Genomic DNA, 26493 nt, shown 5'->3' with positions numbered 1-26493 from the left:
TGGCAGATGAAATTTAATCCAGACAAGGTAATGTATTTTGGGACGTCATTTACAGTAAACAGCAGGGTCTTAGGAATGTTGATTGAACAGAGAGACCTTTAGGTGCATGTTCATAGTTCCTTGAAAATGGCAATACAGGTAGATACGATAGTGAAGAAAATATTTAGCATACTTGTTTACTTGGGCTGAGGCACAGATTGAAAGAGTTAGGATATCATGTTGCAGCTGGGCAAAACAGTGGTTAGGCCATACTTGGAGTATTGTGTACAGTTCTGGTTGCCACACTACAGGAAGGATGTGGTTACATTAGAAAGAGTTCAAAAGAGACTCACCAGGTTGTTGCCTGGAATGGAGGGCTTAAGTTACAATGAGAGATTGGATAGGCTGTGTTTGTTCTCACTGGAGCATAGGAGGCTGAAAGGTGAGCTTATAGAGGTTTATAAGATTCTGGGGGGCATAGACAGGGTAGATAGGGTCTTTTTCCTAGTCTAGGGAAGTCTAAAACTAGAGGGCATAAGTTTAAAGTGAGAGAGGAGAAATTTAAAGAAGATCTGAGGGGCAAATTTTTTGCCCAGAGGGTGGTGGTTATAAGGAATAAGCTGCCAGAGGAGGTGGTAGAAGTAGGTACAATTATAATGTTTGAAAGGCATTTGGGGAGGTACTTGGATAGGAAAGGAGGGATACTGGCCTGATATAGGCCAATCGGATTAGTGTAGATAGGTATCATGGTTGGCATGGATGAGGTGGGGAAACCAATTGAGCATTGGTCCTATTACACTGCCTGCTTAGCGTACCAAAAAGTGGTGAAATTAATATTTGACTCCTTCATATCAAATATACCCAAAATTAAAATCTCATGAGAAAAATACTAGCCAACGCTAGTTTGTCGGTAAAGAGATATTGACAGAAATCAATTGTAAGGCAATCTGAAATGAAGAAGATTATGTTGTACATGGTCTATATATGCAAGTCTTTTCTAATTATCTGTATAAGCAGAGAAAGCTGCCTTGAAAACACACTATATAAAGGCAAACATGTAAGTGTAAACTTTAACTCAATCGGTACTTCTAACACTGTGAAAGAGTTATCAAAAAATGAAGTCTTTGTTATAAATTTGAAACAGAGAATTGTGTAAAAGCTGAAGACTATTGTTTCTGGAATAGAAAATATTTGGATGACACTGATGTTTAAGATCTTGGACAGCTAGCAAATATCTTGTATTTTGATATTTAATATTGGCTTCTTCCCATAATGACTAAAAATAAACTTAACAATATACCTGTCTACTAATAGATTTTAGAAATTTTATTAAATTGTTTCCAACTTAAGTGATTTTTTTATGTCACCATAATTACTTTTCAAATAGCACTTTTAAAACAGAGTCATTTTAATGTCACCATTCTACACACATTTGCATATCTCAAAATTGAGAGGCTAATCAGATAACCAGATTCCTGGCTTCTAATTGTCAGGAGAGTATTTTTTAAAGAAGCCCCTTGTATTAATATATTTTGCTCTCTCACTCTTCACTATCAGATATCAAATCTCCACTAGATGGTACTAATTTCCCCAGAGTTTGGTTGGAACTAGGAACACTATCAATGAATAACTGTGTTGGGTAACAAATATTGTTGTTCCAAACTAGATTGTGAGTTGAGTTGAACTTTATATATATTCTACAGGAATGATAGAAGAAAAAGGTAAAATATCAATTGCAAAGTGTTACACTGAGCTCAAGATTTTTTAAGAGCCAATAAGTACCTTCCTTTATGTATCGATTGATAAATACACTAGAAATGTAGATAAGTTCTGGTTGCCACAATTTTAAAAGACTATCAAAGTTATCGAAAGAATACAGAAGAGATTAACCACTATGAATAGTGGGATTGAGGGATGGACAGGATTGGACAGGAGTAGTTATGCCAGTTGGGTATACATTCACCGGAAAGCACTAAGACTTGATTTGTTTGCTGTTTTCAGGATTCTAAAGGGATTGGATTATGTAGACTATAACAAATTATTTTACTTTTACTGATCAATACAACCCAAAACATGGCTTGACTATGAGGAAGGGTAAATTCAAAGCTAATATGTGGAAATGCTTTTGCATGTGGGAAATCTTTGTTGTAAACTATGTTGGAAAATGGTGGAACCAGTTAACATTATTCAATTTAAATATGTTAGATAGATTTCATTCCGAACATAATATTTAAAAACAGGTTGAGTAATTTAAAGCAAGACTGGATAAGGGACTTATGTAGTCCTCCATCACGGTGTTTTTTCTCAAGAAGCTCTGTCCCTGTATACTTTTATGGAGACTGATTGCTAATGATCAGTCAATAATGAAGTTGTCTCTTGTAAATTTTAGGACTGTAGAAGATGCTGGTTGCACAGTGGCCTGTTCTCATTTAGCAATGCCTATGATTCTATGAACGATAAAAAGCAAATCTTTTGTTTGTGAATACTTTTATTTATCAAAACAATTGTTCTATGAAACTGAATGTTTTCATTTATGATAGCTACCATACATGCGAGATAAAGATGAAGTACATTATTTATCACTGCCTTAAATTTATCGTTCGGACCCTGCAATCCTTCATCCAGTTGTTCCTTAAATAACAGCATGTTTCTTGTCTCCAGCATCCAAAAGCTCATTCTGTGTATTGTCACCCTTTATGAAAAAGAACTTCAAAATATCAGCCCAAATTTGTGTTTTACTCTTTTGAACCCATGCCTCTGTTAAATTATGGTTTGAAACAGTAGCCCTAATTTTAACATACACTACTGGGTTAGAATAGAGTGAGTAGGGGCTAAACTGGACCATGTGTATGATATTAGGATTTCATGTGAGGTTTGTTTTCACCCAAGATGCTATCTCAATATGAATCACAAATACACAATAAGTTCCTGACTGTACGAAGGACCAAGAGAGATAAAGAAAGAGTGAAGAGTTAGAATGGCAATGAGAAGTGGATAGGAGCACATTTAACACTTAACTATACTGGGTAAAAGTGCAGGTAGATGCCTGTGGTAGATGAAGGAACACAAGTAAGAAACAGTGACCTGTTCAGTGGAACCACCAACCTTCAGTCCTGACAGTTTTGCCTACTAATCTTCAGTGCTGCTTCTTGCACCTTGGATAGGGTCATAGAATTGCTTGGTTCTCTGTACTCTTCCGCTCCCTGTTAATTCATGTTCTCCTCTTAGAAAAGGAACAAAATAGTTCCTTTTCTAAGAGAACATGAATTAACAGGGAGATAGACAGCTGGTAAAGATATAGGTCACTTTTGAGTGAGGTGCATAAAGTGAAAGGGGAAAGAAGTAAAAACCAGGAGTGTGTGGATATCATGTGTATGCACTAGTGGCTTGATTTTGAAATGAAGAAATGTGATAATAGATAGTATTAGATGAACAACTGAGAGCAGATGACAAGACACAATATGTTTGGCAACAGTGAAGGGAGGAAGCAGGTGATTGCAGTAAGAGTGTGATAAGGAGCGGTAGAGGGCAGCATGGAGGTGTAGCAATTAGCATTGCTGCCTTGCAGCTCCAGGGACCTGAATTCGATCCTCAGTGCCATCTGTGTGGAGTCTGCTAGTTTTCCCTGTGACCTTGTAGGTTTCTATCTGATGCTCTGGGTTCCTCCCACTTCCCAAAACATGCTGGTAAGTTATTGGGCTACTGTAAATAAACCCTTAGTGTAGGCAATACCAAAAAGAATCAAAGAGGAGTTGATGAGCATGTGAGAGAGAAAGAATATAGGTAAATAAGAAGAGCCATGGTACTGATGGGATTACTCTGTTGGGAGTTGGCATGGACCTGATGATTGTAAAAGTGCATCTTTCATGGCCAATAGTGGACATTTAACTTTGTCACATTCTGCAGCCTAATCTGAACATTCAAGAAGGTATCAAAGTTCCTGGAGATGACCTTAACTCTCCAGCACCCATACTGTTGCAAATTTCAATGGTATATTTTAACTAAGTCAGTGCCACCTCACTTTACCAGGCTTATTCAAATTACCACCAAGCATTATATCATGTGGGTGAGCACTTACATGACCTACAACTGTTACAATAGGCCAGACAATTTCCAATAATGTGGAAACATGATGTGGCCACTAAAACAGGATGTGCCTCACTGCTGCCCTCGATTCAAGGCTTGCATACATGGTTTCTGCTTTCCTGTTAAAATCAGGGCCAATGAAGCCAATGACATTAAAGGAAGCAATAGATTAAAGTAAATGCACTCATAGCCAAGAGTTGAGAGTGGTGTTCCAGTCATACTGGAGGGAAAGTCTGTAATTGTTTTTTTCCAGTGGCCATTTTTGAAATAACTAGTCTTAACTTCAAAAGGTGCAGATGACTAAAAGCTCAGATGTAGTAAACAGGAGAGTTGGAGTTAACTTCAAGAGGACATACGCAGATAGGCAAAAATGGACTGACATATTTGCAGATGAGCTTTAACACATAAATGGGAGGTGATCCAGTTTAATGGGAAAATGTGGAGAGGTACATGGAACAGTTGTAAAGTGCGTGCAAGAACAATCACATTGGGTGGGACAAGGGGTGGTATGTATGAACACAAATCTTTGAAAGCAGCCGACTGTTAAAAAAGTCAAATGGGATGCTTAGCTTTACAAACATATGCACAAGTACAAAAACAAGAAGGCTGTTATAAGCCTTATAAATCACTAGTTAAGCCCCATCTGGAGTATGTGGCAAGCCCTGGGGACCACACCTTAAGACAGATGGATTCAAAGTCATATAAAGGTTGAAGAGGAGATTTACAAGAATATTACATAGACTGAAGGACTAAAAGAGTGACCAGAGAAACCATGATCGTTTCCCTTAAGTAGATAAGATTAGGGGGATATTTGGTGGTGGTGTTCAGAATCAAGAAGGATTTTGATAAATTGGGCAGCGGACACAGATTCAAGGCATTTTACAAAAAAGAGGCAACATAAGGAAACTATATTTTACATAGCGGGTTGATATGGTCTGGAATGGAATAACTGAAAGGGTGGCAAAAAGAGGTTCAATAACTTTTAAGAAGTAATTAGATAACTACCTAAAATGGTAATAATTGGATGATCTTTCAAAATGCTGGCAAAGGCATGATGGACAAAGTGGCATCTTTTATGTTGTATATTCCTACGATTCTTTCGGTGTGAGTTATTTTAAATAAGAAAATAGAGTCTTGGTTTAATCAAAAGTCCTTAAACATCAGACAGTGTAGAGGCAGAGTAAATATGCTTTTCTACAATATGCTACAACAATGTCCCTTTTCCAATCTCAGACCAATGATTTGAAGTTTTTTTTATTTTTTAATTTAATTGTGTGCTTTGTTTGTCTGTTCTGAGTACATTTGCCAGTTTATGTGAATTGTTTTCTAGTATCCTCAACAATCAAGAAGAGGATTGATGGTGTTCAAATGAATTTGATATGGTACACTGCACTTGGGAGTAAATTTTCATCAATTTAAAACTGGTGCTGAAAAGACTATTCCAATCCATTCCTCATTCATTCTGTAGAAAATATTTTAAAGAATTTTATTGAAGAGTTATAGATATATTCTATACATGGTAATACTATATATTGTAGGCTGAGCAACATGCATTATATTATTTAATAAGCGAAACAAAAGTGCTTTAGTGTACTTTTAATCCAGGCAAATCTAGTGTGCATGTAACGCTTAAAGAAAGGAAACATGGAGAAATTGGAAGTGTATATTAAAATTATAGCAACTGGCATGGAAAGCATTTTTGACATGCAATCAAAATACAGCATGTCTACTTTTTGAGTACCGAGGGCAGAATTTCCCCCTTATTCATAATGAGAAAGGGAGCATTTGATCCGAGATGTCTTTTGCAGCTTTCAAAATCTGTGTGTTTTCTGTCACTTAACAGCAGCACCACAAATGCTTACCTGTCAGTTTCAAATGCTGAATATTGTCCAATTACACAAATATACAAAACCATAAAATATATATATTTTTACAGCCTAGAATTCTGTGAGTTAAAACAAGAAAATCTGATTACATTTATTATTTTGGAACAAGTGTTAATCCCATCATTTCAGGGTTAAATTATAAAGACCGCTCACTGCACTTAAAAATGCAGTGAATCACAAATATGCAACATCTTGAGTAATGTTTTGGAAGCAGCTCATTTCTATGGATTTTTTTGTGACAAATATTTTCCAGCTGTCCCTTTTTTGTTTTCCTTCACTATATGAATCTGTGGCTGAAAAGCAAGACAGATAAGCTGCTCCTAGTCTCCAAAGATGTCACTTGTATTAGCAGATTATGTGTGCCTCACCCCGCTTGTGCAACATTCAGTACTGGATAAGCAGAAACTCTCTCACTCTAAATATTGGGAAGACTGAAGCTATCATGTTTGGTAGCCGCCACAAACTCTGTTCCCTTGCTACTAACACCATTCTACTTCCAGTAACTCTAACTGGAATAGACTGCATGAAACCTTGGAGTTGTGTTTGACTGTAAGCTGGCCTGGCCATTACATCTGCTATTTTACCAAGCAAGGCTACCTCCAGCTCTGTTATTTTTTTTCATATTAGTTCGTAGGGTGTGCGATTGTCCTTCCCCACTTATTTAGACTAGCCCATTTCAGAGGTCATTTAAGAATCGGTCAGCAGATATGAAGGTGCATTTGGCAGATCAGATAAGAGCAGCAGATTTTCTTCTCTGAAAAACATAAGCAAACCAGATGGATTTTTATGACAAACTGAAGGCAGGCATGACTCAAAGGAGGGGTGAAAAACCCTAACATGGGAAATGGTTTCAGTTCTAAAGCGCTATAAATATGGATAAAAAGTCTGTGTATTTCCTAAATGATTGAAGTGTGAATTTAATTGGTGCCATTGTTTAAACAGTCATTAGATTCTCCTTTCCTGTACAGCATCTCCCTTTGCCTCACCATCATTTTCTATACCTTCAAATGCATTGACTACATTCTCTAATTTTTTTCCTACATTCCTCCATCTCGCTCTAAGATCCAACTTAAAACCCAGACAGGATGCAGCTTTTAGAACCAGAATTAGATTTATTATCACTGACTTAAATGTCGTGAAATTTGTTGTTTTGTGCAGCAGTACAGTGCAAAGACATAAAATTACTATAAATTACAAAATAAATAAACAGTGCAAAAAAAAGGAATAATGAAATAGAGTTCATGGACTGTTCAGAAATCTGATGGTGGAGGGGAAGAAGCTGTTCCTAAATTGAGTGTGGATCTTCAGGCTACTGTACCTCCTCCCCGATGGTAGTAACGAGAAGAGGGCGTGTACCCGATGGTTGAGTCCTTAGTGATGGATGTTGCCTTCTTGAAGATGTTCTCAATGGTGGAGAGGGTTGTGCCCATGATGGAGCCGGCTGAGTCTACAACCCTCTGCAGTCTCTTGCGATCCTGTGCATTGGAGCCTCCATACCAGGCTGTGGTGCAACCTTAGTCACCCTTCCTAATACCCCTTTTTGCCTCCAAACTTTTTTAAAAGAATTGATCCCCCTGTGGAGTACTCTACATAAATTCATGGCATTGTATTTGTTGCAGGGGAACTGGTTAATAGTTAAAATGAGATTATCAACTGGAGGATGTGGTGCTCCAAATAAATCAATGATAGTAAAGCTCAACCTCAAGCTATGAGTCACTGCTTTAAAAATAGATCCTCTGAGGTGATAATGGGTTACACCTTGGACAAAGGAAACGGGGATTTTTCCCCTCAAGTTGTTAATGCCAAATAATTAGCCGAGCATGTAGTGTGCTTGCAATTACCCTTGCTCTATAAATTAAACACTCCATAAATTATTTCAGGCTCTTGTGGATTATTGGTTCATAATGCAGGTTAGTGCTTAAATAAACAGCTGAAGTGTTAAAATAACTGAGGTGTGCATTCTCAACTCGAGAGAGAACTGGAGGCGTTTGGGTAACAAATTAACTAACTGCTTCAACGACTAATTATTTGAAAGCAAAATATATTAAAGCAACATTATTTTTCAGTAACTATAATATTTTGTTTATTGTTATATTTATTTTAAGAAAGCTTCTATTATCAGCATTTTGTGATTATAATTTTATAACTTCTACAAGCTATAATGTAATCCTGTATTCACTGGAAATTTTATTTTTATGATATTACTTTGGAAATGCAATTTTTTCACCTTTGTGAGTCCTTCCATCCCAAGTTCCATTTATAACTAAGGAATTGACCAGGGTGTATAATCCCATGCCCCTGTCAATGCTGTACACTGAACCTGTGCTGAGATAGTATAAGAACTGGTTTAGGGGGCCGGTCTTTGATTTTTGTTTCCCCTCTTCATGTGGAAATGGCCCCAAAGTCTACTTAATATACTGATCAAAACCTAGGAATTCAGTACCTGCCTTGAGTATAGAAATGTACCATACTGTCTCTGTATTCTGATCACCTGAAAGTGAACAAGTTGGGCTGGGTAACAGGAGAGCAGATCAGTGTTAACTTAAACTGGGACAGCTCCACAGACATCAACATCCATTCATTAACTCAACCAAGTAACTGTCCTTAGTGTGAATCTAACAACAAGTATCAACAACTTCTTCTTTCATAGGTGATATCATAAAAATATTTGCTTACACATTTTATGGAAGTTATCAGTGAACAAAGATCAGGAGTCAGAAACATGGCTGATTCCCTTTTTTCCTTCTGGCCCAGAGTTCTAAGAACAATTGTTGGACATGAGTGATTACCCTGACATATTTAATCCATGAGCAGTGATTCCTGAAGCCTTTTTTACTCTGCATGACCCAGAATTATTCTGGGTATTATATTTACCCACTAAATAATTAGAAAATGTTTTTCTCAAAGAATTCTATCAACAATCTAAATCTACATAAACTCACCTCAGAACTGAGATCTGAAACAGCATCAATTATTTGCTGCATGTTCAATATGGAGAGACAGGTGGTTCCTGATCGTTAGGGAATCAAGATTGCTATAACGGTTAAAAAGGTGTTTAAAGAATGATCATATAAATTATGAAAATATTACCTCGAGATCCAGAGCAATAAAATACAAAGGTCCCATTATGGATTCAATAGAAGGAAACTTTGATACAGGTAAATGCATTTTAAATAAATTGATTAGAATATGAATGAATGTAATGAATGGTATGTGGTTGAAGGCAATGACTAGCAAGAAAACTTGCATAAGGTTTCAATCAAGAGGCTTAAGGTGTTGTGGAATACAAGAGGCTGTTGTAAATCCGATAATAATTTGGCTGAATAATGGAAAATTAAAATAGATATACTAAATCGATAGCTGTGACAGCAAGATTCAATGGAGTATTTGTTCAGAGATTACTACTGTTCATAATATTTATAAAGTCTTAATTAGAATATATTACGTTTGATTTTGAATAAGACAAAATTGTCTAGCAAGAAGTTATGGAGATACATAGAAACTTTCTTACTGAGCAGATAAATAAAATTAGTTATTTATAGCTGAGAATAGTGAGTAAATGCCAGTAATATTATGAAAGATGCAGTTAGATTCTTAGATTAAATTCTTAAAGTTCAAATCATGCATTACATAATTGTAATAATTTTAATCTATTTGAACTTTTTAAGTTCAAAGTTCTATGACAGCAATGAGCTGTCAAAATGCCATCAATTTTTTCCATGAGCAGTGCCTCAGAATCTGCCACCTGAGGCCTAGTCACAGTTCATGGTCAGGATGGCTGAGCATCAAGGACTCCAGCTTGATTGGCTCCACAGGCTGAGTATTTATGTGTGCCTGCATGAAAATCGTGTGGGTGGGAGGAAGATATGAGAGTAGGTGAAGGGTTGAATCAAGCACAATCCAGCCAAATTCTTTTATAATTGAATTCTATTTAACAAGTGGTTAGGCATATTTTCTCCTTCATACCTTGCTTTTCTATTTGAAGTAATCAGTCTACTTAGAGGGTTAACTAAATTCCACAGTCTCCAAAAATTGGAACAGAAAATGCATCACACAATTAATCTATAACCATTTGGTGTAATGCAGGCAACAAGCCAATATTGTGCTGGCTTGCATGCTAATGATTGTGGCTTCTACCTACGACTAACCACACTGTTCATTCACTGGACACTTCAGCAGGGGTCAATATCATGAATGGTTAGCACCATTTAAAAACAGCCACTATCTCTTAGGCTAACTTGTACTTCTTAAAGAGAAGGTGCAAGTGCTGGCTTAAATGAAGCCAACCTGGAAAACTGAAAAATGGCACAACACAGGTGAAAAGCTTTCAGACAATGCACTGGAGGCTTTGCTGGAGGAGTTAAAAGTAGCCAATTTATCCTAAATCTGCAGGGGGCAAGAGGCCTTTAAAACTCAGTCTCTGAAGGCAGGGGTAGTTGATAGTTGTGGATGTTCATGCCAAGCGTCAAGACCTTGATGCAGATTGAGGTCACACATAAATCCTGTGCCAATATTACAGCTTTCATAAGAGAGCAAGAAGCATCTACAAGCAAATAAATTCTGCAGTTTAAGTTCATGACTGTTGCCATTATGGCTGTGGATGAGGGGCCAAAGTGGCTTGTAGGATTTAACAACTGGTTAGTACCAGAATCACTGAGGCTCTGCCCTGGGGGCAGTAGGTTCACGGAACAGAAGCCTGCTGTCCTCACTGGGGGAGGGAGACCCACTCCTCTGAATCTCCTGGTGTCCCTGTGGGTTTCCTGTAAGACAGCCAAACTTCCAAAACTATGTGGAATTTCCTGTACTGAAGATCAGCAACATTGAACTACAGAAACAGCAACAACTGCATTGGAATGCTAGGGCAAGCAAAAGCACATGGACAACGGGGACTTATGAAATGTACCAGGTGATAGGTTGGACAATGGCATTATCTATATAAAGTTCTGTTTGGAATGTTTATTTTGTGCAGTTTTTATTTTTGCATTGTAATCCAGCAGATTCTGTGAATCAGTTATGAGATAAGAAGTGGAACTATTGGGGAATAAGGTTTTTAGTTACTGGAATTGTATTCAGATGAGGCCTTTACAGACGGCCAGGCAGGAAGGTGGATACTGAAGCCATTTCTTCTCTTCCCCTTTCTTGCCCTTTTCCAGCTCTTCACTTGCTTCCTGAATAGTTGGTAACAAGGGCTGTGCCCAAATGATGGTGATGTTGTAGAACACCCAGCAGACCAACATGACTCTTGATACCTGCTCTGCCAAGTATCACAGTGCCCCTCCAGAGCAATAGAGGCAGTGGAAGCTTTGTTTCACATACCAGTAGTCTGCTCTTTTACCTTTCATAGGCAGCATGGCTTCTATCATTTGCATACTGTCACACATGCATCATCTGCACACCAGAGCTATCAGCCTTGACACCTATTGCTTTGCTACAATGCCTCAAATTTAACTGGCAGGATAGACTGCTACAGGAAAAAAAAGCATCATAAGTGCAGCCATAAACTGGGCATCTATCTGCACTATTCATTGAAACAGCAATAGAAACATGTAATAATAATTAGATTAATTTTGTTTAAAACATTCAAATGCATTGTCCACTTGAAAGAAAACTGTCCAGAAAGAAAATGAAGTGTGGCACACAGGCAGCGACTGGATGGTGAAGGTGTGTAATCCTGCTCGATTCCACTTTAGGACAGAATTGACACGTAGTGTTTGCAAAATGACGCAAGTATACTCAGTGGCACCCTGCACCATGGGGAATTCTCCAATTCCTGCAGACTCTCCAAGTTTGTTGGTCTGCGGCTAGGGAAAATGAAATGCAAGCCTTTGAAATACCAACGTTTACCTGAGCTACTTTTTTTACATACTTGTAAAAGCTCTTATTGTCTGTATGTTTCTCGTTAACTAACTCAATTTAAGATCTCTCTGTTTTTAATCATCCTTTTCTCATTTCTAAAATTTTCCCAATGTCTAAATTTAATGCCAGCCTTAATATCCTAAGTCAATCATGGATAATATATTGTCCTTCATGTAGTGTCATTATTTCACAATGGACAATGTTTGTTGAGAATTATGAAATATCTCCTTAGGTGTCTGCCACTGCTTATCTACTACCTTACATTTGAATCTATTCTCCCAGATCATTTTAGTTAGCTCTGCCTTCAAGTCTTTTTTTGAAATTGCCTTTTAATTAAGCTTAAGGCACTAATTTCAGATCCAAGTTTCTCACTCTCAAACTGAACATGAAATTTTATCATGTATGATCATTCTTCCCCAGAGGTTCCTTTACAATGAGATAATTAATTAATCTTGTTTCATTACACACTTCCAGATCCAAAATAGCCCATTCCCTGTGTTGATTCTGCAAAGTATTATTCTAAGAAAGTGCCCCAAATCCACTCTGTGAACTCATACTCAAGGCTACCCTTGCCAATCCCATTTGTCCAATCAATGTAAGGTTAAAGACGTCCATGGAAATTATGATATTTGTCTTTAGGTCCTCCTTACTTCTTGACTTATACTCGATCCTAAAGAATAGACTACTCCCACCATGATTGCTTTCCCTTAATCTCCACCCAAACTAATTATAGATCTTGAATTCTGACCTAAAATTATTCCTCATTACTTTACTGATCTCGTCCTTTTTAAAACATAACTACCCCTTCCCAACCATCCCCCCACCCCCATTTTGCTTTAGGCTTATTCTTCCATAATATAAAGTTCAGGTCGAACTTCCAAACTCAAGTGTCTAAAAACCTGGTATTTTTGAAAATACTCATTTTGAAATTAAGTTAAGTGAAATGTGGACCTATTGTTCAAAAACTGGAACATTTTAATTAGTTGCTTTTTCTTGGTGGCATCTTGGATTAGTAGATTTTCCCTTTTCTAGCCTGGTTGATGAAACTAATCATTTAGTTGCTCATTGCCATAATGGATATGCAAGCAAATTGAGATCGAAGATAAAACTAAGGTATTATTGGCATGTATGGCACATTTACCCAGCAAGCCATTTTGGGTACTTGGCATTGCCATTTTATTGCATTTTTAAAAAGATTTTAAGTAAGCTTTGCATATTATTTCTGTAATTAGTGGACAATGGCGACAAACATTCACATTCTGCCAAATATCTGGGTAATTTAGGATACAAAGAGTTAAATTTTCTGCTGCACATTTCAAATTTTGATTCAAGAAACATTTTATTTTTCGTGAAGCTTCTCTTTTCATCATCCCAAATATGAGGGAGTGTTCAAGTCCCTGCGCAGAGCCCAGTCGCCTGGATGAGATGCATCTCGGCAGTTTGTAGCGCGGTGCATTATTGAAGTGTAATCAAACATCAGCTAAGTGGAAAATAAATATCCAGATCTCATAAGCAGCACAGCAAGATCATGTAAATGCAAATGAGAGACTGGTTTAAAGCCGTCACCAGGGGAAATCAGGCCTTGTCACTGCAATCACTTCATCAGGCAGCACAGTAAATCAACAGAAATAATAACTGCATGATGGGCAGCTTAACTGTACAAGAGGGTATAATGAAAACTGGCAGTGGAGGTCAATGCAGAGAACAGGAAACTGGTTGTGAGAGTGAAAGGGAACTAAAAAAAAGGAGACAGGAAGGAAGTGAGATAGCATGAACAAAATACGGTTAAGATAAAAGAGATAAATATGACATTGGGAATTTAGAACCATTATGGATAAGCTAAAAAGCTCTAGGAAGATAGGAAACAATAAAAGACAATTATATCACATGAACAAAATTCATTTGTATGAAATTAACATTTTTTTTGTAATATTTTAGACAATGAGACTGCTTAACAATTTGAACATTTTGGTAATGATCTCTGCAAATTGTTGGATTGATCACAGGCAGCTGCTCAATGCCATGCATCAGCCTTGAGAACATGCACAAAGCTGAACATTATACAAAGTGCCTTGCAGAAAAAGCTTTATGAACCAGCTTCCAGGAAAGCTTCTAATCAAAACTAGGCTTTGTATATGATACTCTGAGGAAGAGGAATAAGAAAGACTTGTAGACAGGAATAAATTTGTGACTCAGAAGAGGAGAAAAGAAGAAACTGGTATGTAGAGATTTAGCCAACAAATAAATAAAGGTAAAACCCTGTTTAAACTAAGCCAATTCCATTGCTTGAAAATACTTTACATCACCTTTTCCTGAGTCGTACGTTATGTGTTAGACATGGTCAAATTATTAGTCAGTTATGATATTTCCATTCTTTGTGAAAATGGTTATGGAATTAACATTCTTCACACGAAATCATCAACATCAACAGCTGAATACAGTAACTACAACTTGAAAGACTGTAAATGAAGCAGCTGGAAAATCCTGAACAAATTGTGACAATTATATACTTAATCCAAAGAGGAGAAATAGAGGTGAAACAGAGGAACTGAGTTGTTTAGCATGGCTCACCTAAATATCAATTCATTTTACTTTTATTGGACATTCATGACAAACTATTTTGAGGACGAAATATTGAATTTGCTTTAACAGAAGAGACCAAGAATATCTTTTAAAACAAACACCACACACACTGCTATAACTTCAATAAATAAACAAAGGTTTTATGAAACCTCCATAGAGACAGCATTTATTTTGGCTCATGATGATTTGAACTGAGTGCATTCTCCCAAGATATTCACGTAACTCTACACAGGTTAAGTTATAATTGGACAGTATTACATTTCATTCTAATGTATAGTGAATTTCTGCATTCCCTGATGTTGTCAGCTTATACATTAATAGGAATTGGCCATTCAGCCCATTGAAACTGTTCCACTATTCTATTAGATTATGGGTGATCTCCATCTGAGGTCTATATACTTTCTATCCTCCACATTCCCAACACCCTTTTCTAGTAAAAATCTATTGCCTCAAAACTTGGATTTCAGCCATTAATAGCATCCTAAACTAGGCATTCTAAGATAGTTAGGATTTTGGCATCCTAAAATAGTTAGTATTTTACCCCTGTCTCGGTGCGCTAAAACACTACCTAGACAACTCTTACTGTCAGTTGCCTGCAGAAATCACAGCTGCCATATCATTGTTGCTAGGGATTGGAGTCTTGAAGTACACTCTCCCTGGCAGCAAAAGCAGCTGTGTGTGTCTTCCTTCTGTCTGACTACATGCTCCCCCACCTTCCCTTGCATCTTCTTGATGGACAGGACCAACAGGATATGTGTGCAATTCTGTTAAAATATGTGCAAGATATTTTTATGCATATTTTCTGCGTAAAAATATGACAAATGGTCCACTTTCTGGGCAAATCAGTCATATTTAGACTTGAAAATTTAAGTCAACCCATTGTCTTTTGGAGAAAGATTCCACTTATTTTCTGAAAATGTACACGAATTCTTAACGATAATTTAAAAGCCCTAGATTTATGATTTTCAACCTGAAAAAGTGAGCACATTCATTACAGATTAGTTTCATGACAACATAACGAAAGGTACATAAGGATGTAAAAAGTAAGAATTGGATTAGGCCATTTTGGCCCCTTGAGCCTGCTCCTCCATTCAATAAAACCATGGCTGCTTTTCTTCCTCTATCCCCATATTCCTTGATTTCTGTAATATCCAGGAATCTATCAATCTTTGTTTTGAATGCAATCAGTGACTGGGTCTTCTGAGCCCTTTGGGTAGAGAATTCCAGAAATACAATGCCATCTGAATAAAGAAATTTCTCCTTTTTCTGACCTAAATAGACTACTCCTTATTTTGAGATTTTGCCTCCTAATTGTGGACTCCTTGGTTAGGAGAAATATCCAACCTGCATCTGCCCTATCAAGCCCACGATGAATTCTCTATCCTTCAATGGGATCACCTCATTCTTCGAAACTCCAGCGAACAGAGGTCTATCTTACTCAATCTGTCCTTATATGAGTGACTTAACCCTAACCCAGGAAACAGTCAGGTGAATCTACACTGCATTCCCTCTATACAAGTATATCCCTTTTTAAGTCATGAGTCCAAAATTATACACAATACTCCTGGTGTGGTCTCACCAAGTCCATATAATATCTTATTAAGACATCTTTACTCTTGTACTCACGTGCTCTTGCATATAAGTCCAATGTACCATTTGCGTTCCTAATTACCTGCTGTACCTGCACATTAGTGATGTGTGCAAGGACCCGATAATCTCTTTGACCATCAACCTTTCCCAGTCTCTCACCCTTTAAAAAATACTCAGTATTTCTCATTTTTCTACAAAGTGGATAACCTCTAATTTTTCCACATTGTACTCCATCTGCCATGCTGTTGCCCAATTTCTTAGTTTTCTATATCCCCTTGAAGATATTTGCAGCCTCATAGCCTCATCGCTACTTGCACTCCCACTTAGCTTCAATTGTCAGCAAACTTAGAAATGTTATATTTGTTCCTCTCAGCCAAATCATTAGTATTGATTGTGAATAGATGGGGCTCAAGCATCAATCCTTTTGGTACCCCAAGGTGAACCTGAAAGGGACCTGTTTATTCCTGCTCTTTGTTTTCTATCTGTTCACCAACTCTTCAGCTATGCTGGTATATTACCCCAGTTGCATGTGCTCTAAATTTATTCACCCACTTTCTCTATGGAACCTGTGTGTAGGACTTCTGAAAATCCCAAGACACTGCATTCACTGGTCTACTCATCTACTTTAATAGGTACATCCTCAATAAAATCCAGTACATTACTCAAACTCAAATTTCCCTTTCATAAGTCCATGCTGAGTCTGCTTATTCTTATTCTTGTTTTCTAAGTGACTTGATACAAACTCCCCTTTACCTTTACAACTGTCACTATCTCCTTCAAAGCACTGGCAACAACCTAGTAATAGGCTTCTACTTGTGATCTAAGCTGCAGAATGATGTGTGACATGAAGTTGTCAAGTTCATGCTGTCCAATAAGATGGTCACTGTCTCTTTAATACTTGTGTTTTTCCATGTTCCTTCAATTCCGTCTGAAAAATGTCCAATAATTTCTCGTGTTTTTTTGTCCCCAAATAATAATAAGAAACTAGCCTGCAGAATGGATCGAAATTCAGATCGTTGGTACATTTATGATTTTTCCATTATCTTGCAGAGACCATAACTATCCATCTCCTTGTTCCCAACTTATTACCACTTGTAGTAATTCTGTATCTGATCCCTCTAAAATAGATGTAGAATCAAAGCTCTCACAGTACATCTCAGTAAGTTCAGCATATTTGCAAAGTAGCAATGTTTTCCAAAAAATATAAAAATAAGATTGTGTGACTAACTTAATGAATATAAATCATTGAGGATATCTGACACAACTGAGTTTATCTTCTTCTACATGAAGAGACAAACTATGCACTTTTGAGTGGAACTTCTGGCTTCTAAATCTAGAATTGCCACTACATCCTAACACTTTTAACAGGTTTTGATCTTTTTTTTAATTATGAAGTTAGGCAACTTTCTATCCATTTCCAAATCTTTTAAGAAATTGATGCCTAAGGTAAACATTTAATAAATGTCATGGAGACAAGCCTATTTTAATAAATACAACCGAAAATTTGTAAAGTTATCATGCCCAATTTGAAATAGATTTTTCTTCTTTGTTTCCCCCCTTGCCACTCTTCATTCTGCAGTTTAAGTCCAAAGTTAGAAGCCTATTACTAGAATGTTGTTAATGGCATTGCTATTGCACTATGACTTGTATTTAGATTAATAAGTAAGATTTTGACCAATAATTTGACCTTGTCTAGCACAACCTGGGTATCAGCAAAAGGTGATGCAAAGTATTTTCAAATAAGTGGAATTGGCCTGGTGCAAATAAGACATCACCTTTATTTATTTGTTGGCTATATCCCTCAAGTTCATATATTTGTTAAATTGGAGATTTAACAGAACTATGTTCAATACTGTCTTATGAAAATAGTAACAAATTCACTATTTACACAAGGTCGACAAGCGCAAAATAGCCACAATATTGTCTATCCAGTTTGGAGTTGCAGAAGAAAGTTCTAACACATGGTTGATCAAAAGAATTCCAATTAATTGGACAGATTTCGCCATAACATCTTGATTTAAACAAACCATAATTTCGTTGCTCTCTTTGTTAGTAGTTATTGATGATAATTGAAAAGCAAATAACCGCAGATGCAGGCAGTCCGAAATAAAAATGATGAAACACTGGAATTACTCAGCAGGTCAGTAGATAGGGTGGTGAATAAGGCATGTAACAAGCTTGTCTGTTCCTGTGCTATTATGTTCTATGTTCTATGTCAGGCAGCATCAATGGAGAGAGAAACAGATTTAATATTTTAGGTTGATGACCATTTAGAATTAGTCTAAGTTAGGAAACAAGCACACTTTCAGTTACAGAAAAGGGGAGAGGTGGAGAGAACAAAGGGAGTGTGGGGGTAATAGTGGTGCCGTGAGCTGAGAGAGGATTTTTGATGTTAATTACAAATGACCTGTCTGAAGGAGATGTACATAAGAAAAAAAAGTAATAGAAGGAAATAAGTAAGGACATCGTCTATTTACATCACCTCCAGACAGATCATTTGCAACCAACAAGCTGTCACCCTCTCTCAGTTGACAGCGTTACCATTTGCTTCAATGTCTTTCTTGGTCTTCACCCTATCACAGAAATTCCTTTTTGCTCTCATCAACCCTCTCCCCCTTCTCTGCAACTGAAAACTTGCAAGTTTCTTGACTTTGCTTACTTTTGAAAAACATACATCAACTTAAAATATTAACTCATCTCCTGTCTCTACAGATGTTGTCTGACCAGTTGAGTATTTTTGCAGCATCTTCCAGCATTTTCTGTTTTTATTCTTATATAGTATTCTCCATTTGGGTGGTAAACAATTGCTCAACTTCTAATTGTCAGGGATGTAGTGATGACTGGATTTTTTCCTCACTCCCAGTGAGAAGCAATGAATCTATTCCTTGATGCTTGGTTGAAATGGCTGCATCATCTATACTTTTAGAAGTATATATGATGTTCATTTGGGTCAGGTTAAGGAGGATGAAAAGTGGAAATAATATAGAAAACAACTTGCAGAACTCTGCAAGTCCAAATCCCACTTCTCATGAGAGCTACAACTCTCCTTTTTGCCCACTCTCGTATACTTGCTGTACTGGCCCTCTTTCTACTTACACAGCAGAAATTGAAGTTTCTTAGAATTTTTAGTGAGTCAGTTTGTAGATACAGCACTTTTAAGGCAGAAAAGCTGACAAAGCCATAGATCATCAGGGGAACTATGTACTGCAATATTTGCAATATCTTTAAAAGTAGTTGATTTACATTATTCACTGCATTGTTCTATAATTGCAAATATTGACATACTTACATTTTTGAGTGTGTGTCGATCATCCATGCTATTCTGCTTACAGCTTATGGTCACTGATTTACTGTAGCTTGAGAGCAGGCATTCTGCAAAGATTCCCTGTCATGGCATTCCCTTGAGTTGCCCATTGCCAAGAATAATCAATTCGTCATTGCTTCTAATATTCAAGATAAGCATATAAAAGTAATGTTTCCATAATCCAAGTTAAATCCTTCTTTTCTGGAAAGTACATTCTTGAACTTATTTCAACATGGTTAGAAATACATTTTACGTTTCCTGATTTAAGAGGCTATTTCAACCCAATGTTAAATAAAAACCTTAAAATTGACTTAATGGATAAATAGGGGAAATGGCAAAGTATATAGTTCCTACGTTTGTTATAATTTAAACAAAAGGCATGAAAATATAGTAAAAACAAGACAAAAAGAAACACGAAGGAAAACTGTGGGCAAAATTAAGAGCTGGGAGGTGGGAAGCAAGGCAGAAAGATGATGACTTAATGAGGTTTGATGAAGCTGTCTGCTATAGGGACAGCTGTCAGCAAGATGTCTACACTCAAGCCAAACAGCTCAATCTCAGATCCAAACTACCAAATGGGGTATCAAAATTCAAAAAACAAGAAGCATGGTGTTGGGTTGAGGCACGGACAATGTGGGTTTAAAAAACATGTCACAAGATTTGAGAAATTTTCTTCCAGAATGATTCTGTTCATCTTTACACCTGAAAATAACAATAGCTGTATTATGTTTTGCTAGTTTGGATTGGATTTGGCAGTAACAGGTTTTAACAAAGATACATATAGTATTGAAGTACTGAGCACTTATTCAACATAATAGATATAGCACTGAAGGAAATTATAATCTCTGAGATTTCTGCAAGGAAATGGAAGTGAATTGTTATGCAGAAGAGGGCCATGAAAAAGCTAGTTCAAAAAATCTGAATGCATAGTTTATTGGTGGCTAATTCTTAATTTGGATCATTAGGTCTTATGATTAAAAAAATTAGTTTGCTAATAGTACACAATTGGAAAGTTGCTTAAAATGAAATCATTTAAAAATATTGTTGCAAGTGCAGACAATATATCCCCATTGTCCACTTTGAAGTGACTTATGCTGTATTAATTCTGGCATATCGACCAGGTAGGGAATTAGGCATTCTTTTACCTAATTTCACCAATTGTTACACCATTGCAGAGCTAACGTGAATTTGGTGATAGACACTGTGTATCGAAACAAATAACAGAATAAAATATGGTACTTCTTATACAATGAGCTTTAGAACAACAACAAAGTTGAATTTCTTCTGCATCAACTCTGACATTGTAGCTTGGATCACCAGTAAGACTTTTCCATTTCGATGTCTAGCCATGTAGTCTCTTTGAATGACAAATAAATCACATTTGTTATAGATATACTACCACTGAGAATTGGACTGAAAGAAACCAAACTAATTTCACACACATATGGCTCAAGTTAAATTGCTTGAATTCCCTGTCAAAAACTTCTTGTAATTCTGCAATTGCATAGCTTCTTCTATTGTTAGTCCAAAATTGTATCCTATATTTTCATTGAACACAGCTTGCTTTATAATGTACTATAACACTAGACTCGACAAATCATATTTGTTTTAATTTTTAAAAATGTAAGCAATCTTAATACACCTCACTTGAAAAAGAAAAGCATAGTTATTAAGATCAGCAGGTTCCTTAATGTTTGTTTTTCTCTGCCATATGAACTGATACCATGCAGGGAGGATATCAACAGGACAGCTATCTTGCAACTATCTCATGAACATTGCATCTATTTCCATTTAGAGGATCTTTATGAAGAAACTATGAAGATACTCTGATAATATTATTATTATCAGAGTATCTTCATAGTTTCTTTAACAACCTTATGGTGGCCCAAAGTGCTTTACAGTTAATGATGACTTTTGTTGTACTGAAAGGAAAGACATGTTTGCACACAAGATTCCATAGACAGCAATGTGATAACAATCAGATAATCTGTTTTAGTAGTACCAATTGTGAAATAAGCATTGACCAAAACACAGGATGAACTATACTTCTCGTCATCAAAATTATGCCATGGAATATGTTACATTTGTCTGAAAAGTAGATGAGACCTCAGTTTTAATGCTGCCTCATAACACTGGCTTCTCTGACAAACTGCCGCCATTACTGCATTGAATTGTCAACCTAGATTTTACACTCATGTCTCTGGACTAGGGGTCAAAGCCAGAATCAACTAATTCAGGAACATGAGAACCAGTTCATGTCACCTGCTGAGCTTTTCATCATTTTTTGTGCTCAAGGCAAGCCTTTAAAAAAACCGAAATACATAGAAAAAGAAATTACAAGACCACAAAGCAATTTTCTGCCCCATGAGACTATTTCCTTCAAGTGGTTACATCCATTTTCCCAGTTGCCCCCTAAGGGATGTTTGGTGTATTGCAATGTTACCCTTTGCCCTCATCTGCTCACAAGATGCTAGTGCAGGGCTCGGCAAAGATATCAGCCTGCTGGAGACCAGAAACTATTGCATGTAGTGCTGATGATTTATCTAATTTCAAATCAAGTTGCGATCAATTTCTCTCTTCTACATCATAAGTTGCCCACCCAGAGTCCCTCCATTAAAATTACATTTGTAGTGTGTAGCATTTACGGCTTAGATCAGAGGAGATTAGATTGGTTTTTAAACAGGAATCTGTGGAAACAAGAGCAGGGAAGCTAAGTATGAGGAGTTTACATTTGGATGATTATTGAATGAATTGCAGGTTAATTCAGACAAATCACATTAAACTTGAATGATAAGAGACATAACTATTATTTGCTAAGGTTGGGTTTAGACAAACTTTAGAGAGATGAAAGGATGGTTAGCATCACTTTCATATTCTAAATCTATTTCCCACAGAATCACTGAGTTAAAAGAGTGCTGCTTTACACAAAAAAGCAGTAAACTCTAATCCTTCACTATTTTGAAATGTATTGCCAGAAATGGTACCTTGGCACTCAAGAGCTAAGTGGAGATTTGCTGCATTGTTGTTATGTATTTTGTCAGGTTTCTTCTCCAAAGAGCACTCTTGGCCAGATTTTTACAGGAGAGAAAATGAGACTTGTTTTGTTCAAATGAAAAAAAGAACAACCTCCACTTTTAGGCATTCCTCAGCTCTTCAGAGCACCCAGATCAGATGATATGCAAATGAACACTAGCAGTATTGGCTGAAAGAACATCCAATCGGCTCTTTTTCTTCTGGCAACTTTATTCCCAGAATGACTTCACCATGGAGACAGGTTAAAGAAATATAGATGCAGTCGGGAGGTCAGTTAATCCCTCAAATACTGAAAAGCCAAAATGTTCACAGAGGGAATTCATTTTAAAACTAAATAAAAAGGATGGTCTTTGTTTCCTTGATTCAGCAGTTCTGTACAACAGCGGTAACTTGTCTCGCTGTCCAAAGGCTACATGTTATAATCTCTGAGCTGTCATTGATTCAAGTGAATCAATCCCTTAATATTATAAGTAAACATGAATACAAATATATACTAAATTTGATTCTGAAATTCACTGATATTTCTCTAAGCATCATGAATTACCTTCTGACATCAGTTACTGCTACGACATTGTAAAGGAAAACTGTGTACAATGTTAGGTAAAATAATTAGCAAGTTATTATCAGCCACACAAATCAACTGCAAAGAGAATATTTTAAGGAATTTTTGAAAATGAAGGTATTAAGTTAGCATTTTTGGGAAACTTTTGATACTACAAACTATGTCTCAGTATTTGAAGGGATGTAGCTATTCTCTCGCTACAACAGCTAGTGAATAATGATAATTCAATGCATTGGTTATATAAATGTTTTGATTTATTAGTCTTTTTCTTAGTTTTTATTAAGATTAATTAACTAGTCATTGATCAAAGATTAACTCCATCTAAAAATGAATTATAAAATTGAATAGCTTCAGAAAATAGTTTATATAATTGGGATTGAAACTTGTAAGTAGTTTCTTTCGTGCAATGATTTCCTTGTGCAATTCCTTGACAATAGCATAGGGGTGCACTAATGATCCATTATTTTGCCAATGCTCTCACAGACTGCATTCTGGACTCCAATAGACTTTCAAAAGTATTTTTATATTCATAAAGAGCATAATATTAAAATAATGTACATTTAAGCTTTGAGGTACTAGATTCTACAAAATTTAACGGTCTTGTAATAAAATTGTGTACTTTCTTTACAGTTACTCATAGCAGGAATGCAGATTTAATGAAGCACTGGCCAATAATGTTTTAAGAGATTCTATTTTCATGTATATTAGTGAGGAAACTTTACCAAGATCTGTAAAACGTGTTGAGTGCAATCCATTGAAAGCTCACATATAAACCTGCCCTTTATGAAAAATACCATTATGAAAATATCCATTTGTTCTTGAAATTGCTTTCTCCACCTGTAGATGATGTTTTCATAGGACATTCAGTATTAAAAGTATAGTAATTCTAACACTAAATATTTACTATTAACTTCACCCCACAAATCATTCAAATATTTAATGAGGCTGTGCTAGCTTTTCAGTATGCTAGCAGTGCAATTTTCAAAATTAGCACAATGAAATTTACCACTGACATCTACTACAAACCCACTGACTCCCACAGCTACCTTGATTACACCTCCTCCCACTCTATCAGTTGGGAGGACACCATTCCTGCTTCTCAGTTTCCCTGTCCCGCCGCATCTGTTCTCAGGATGAGGCCTTCCACTCCAGAACATGTGAGATGTCCACCTTGTTCAGGAAACAGGGCTTTCCCCCCCCTCCAATGTTGTTTATGGAGCCCTCACCCACATCTCTATTTCCCACACTTCTGCCCTTACCCCAGCCCCCCCCCCCCCCCCGCAGGAAGAACAGGGATAGAGTTCCCCTGGTCCTCACCTACCACCCCTTCAGCCTACACATCCAGCATATCACTCTACGCAATTTCCACCATCTACAATGAGATTCCACCACTAGCCATATCTTCCCCTCCCCTCCCCTTTCCGCTTTTCCCAGGGATCGCTTCCTGGTCCGCTCATCCCTCCCCACCGATTCCCCCTCCCTCCCCAAACACTCTCCCCTGTAACTGAAAGAGGTATAACACCTGCCCCTGCACATCTTCTCTCACCACCATCCAGGGCCCGAAACAGCCCTTCCAGGTCAGGCAGTCTTTCACATGCAAATCCCCCGGCATTATTTATTGCATCCACTGCTCCTGTTGTGGCCTCCTCTACATCGGTGAGACTGGGCACAGACTAGGCGACTACTTCATCGAGCACCTTCACTCCGTCCACCATGGCTTTCTGGATCTCCTGGTTGCCAGCCATTTTAATTCTCCCTCCCATTCCCATACCGACATGTCTGACCTCAGTCCTTCTCGGTTGCCAGGTTGACGCTAAATGCAAACTAGAGGAACAGCACCTCATATTCCTCCTGGGCAACCAACAACCTCCAATTCTCCAACTGCTCCCTCTCTGTCCTTTTCCTCTCCCCTCCTGATCTACCTGGCCCTCATCACCATGCCTCTTTCCCCCCCTCCATCCTTTCCATCTGCCATCCTCCCTCACACTCCTCCAACTGGTTTCCCTCCCCTACTACTCTCCTCTGCCCCCCCCCCCCCCCCATCTTCCTCCCTTTATTCCATGCTCCATCTTCTTCTCCTAATAGATTGTATCATCTTCAGCCCTTTGTCCTCCTATCTTGTCCCAGCTTCCGGCGGCATTCCCACTCTCCTCTCCCTCATCTACCTATCAACATCCCCTGCTCACCTGGATCCACCAATTACCTGCCAGCTTTTGCTCCACCCCTTCCCTCCACCATTTCATACTGGCTATCTTCCCTCTATCTTTCAGACCAGATGAAGGGTCTCGACCTGAGACGTTGACATTTTCCTCCACAGATGCAGCCTGGTTTACTGAACTCCTCCAGCATTTTGTGTGTGACTTAAGCATCTGCCTGTTTCAGATATGCACACACGATGCATGGCATGGCTGTGGAGGAGATAATACTATCATATTAACCAAGCAGAACAAATCACACAACAAATTGGAACCATATCAATATCTCTTGCACTGACAGAAAAAGTCACCACATAACTCAGTGTCACAGGAGATGCATAACAAGTTACTTCAGTCACTCAGCTTCAGTAGGGCTGGTGTGGGATTTAGCACAATTATAAATGGAATAAACTCGCTTATGTTCACAAAATTAAATCAATTCGCTTAACTTTTTGGTGAACTATAAACAACGTGGCTCCAGGTAGATGTTATTCAATCAAGACTTTAGGAAAGGACAGGCAGCCACTTATTCTAGGTTGAAGCTTTGTGTTCTCCAGGAGGCTATATCCCTTATTCAGAGCTTTTATATTTGAATACTAGAGTGATAAAATGCAGACTTCAAGGACTTCCTTATTATCTAGATAATGCTATTTATTGTCTGTTTTAGTCAGAACTTGGCAAGCCAAAAAGAAATGGTATTACACTACCGGGACCGAATTATGTGTACGGGACATACAATAGAGTCTTTGATGGCGGAGTTCCTGCAGGTAATGAGGCACAGTTTTTGAGTTTTATGCTACAAAAGACTTATTGCTAATTTTAGTATCATCATAGAATTATAGAAAATTACCAAATTGAAAGAATTCATTCAGAGCATTGTGTCCATGTCAGCCAAAAATGGATTTTGAGATTAATCCCATTTCCCAGTTTTTGGTCCATAGCCCTGTATGTAATGCTGTTCAAATGCTCATCCAGATGCTTTTTAAATCTTGTGAGAGTTTTTTTTTTCTCTGTCAGGCTTTCAGGTAGTGAGTTTCAAATTGCTACAACTCAGTGAGTGAAATAATTTTTTCTCAATGCACTTCTTATCCTACTACCCCTGATTGTTGACCTTTCTGGTAGGGGAAATAGATCCTTACAATTTACCATGTCAAGGCCTCTCATCATTTTATACAGTTCAATTAAATCTCCCCAAGTCTCATTTGTTATAAAGAAAAGAACCCTAGCCAGCCTGTCTCTTCTGACACTATAATGTGAACTCTTGTTTCTCTTTCCACACATGTTGTCTGACCTGCTGTGTATTTCTGGCATTTTCTGTTTTTATTTCAGATTTTCAGCATCTGCATTTTTTTTTATTTTCACGTATTGTGTGTTCCTTTGTTTGCCTTCTTCAAATGCATTACCTCACACTTTCCCTGT

At 37.4% G+C, this 26493-nt stretch overlaps 1 protein-coding gene across 1 annotated transcript in view; it reads left to right on the top strand.

Annotated features, from left to right (window-relative positions):
* The window catches only part of cfap77 (cilia and flagella associated protein 77), a 110167-nt gene that overhangs the window by 37226 nt on the left and 46448 nt on the right, over nt 1–26493 (top strand). The window contains exon 3 of the mRNA XM_052037239.1: nt 25742–25841. Within this exon, the coding sequence (XP_051893199.1) occupies nt 25742–25841 (100 nt within the window). The remainder of the gene's footprint in view (nt 1–25741; nt 25842–26493) is intronic.

This window comes from Pristis pectinata, chromosome 23 (genome assembly GCF_009764475.1).
Source record: "Pristis pectinata isolate sPriPec2 chromosome 23, sPriPec2.1.pri, whole genome shotgun sequence".
Taxonomy (NCBI): domain Eukaryota; kingdom Metazoa; phylum Chordata; class Chondrichthyes; order Rhinopristiformes; family Pristidae; genus Pristis; species Pristis pectinata.
The sequence above is the reverse complement of the archived record's forward strand: the minus strand, read 5'-3'. Positions and strand labels throughout refer to the sequence as shown.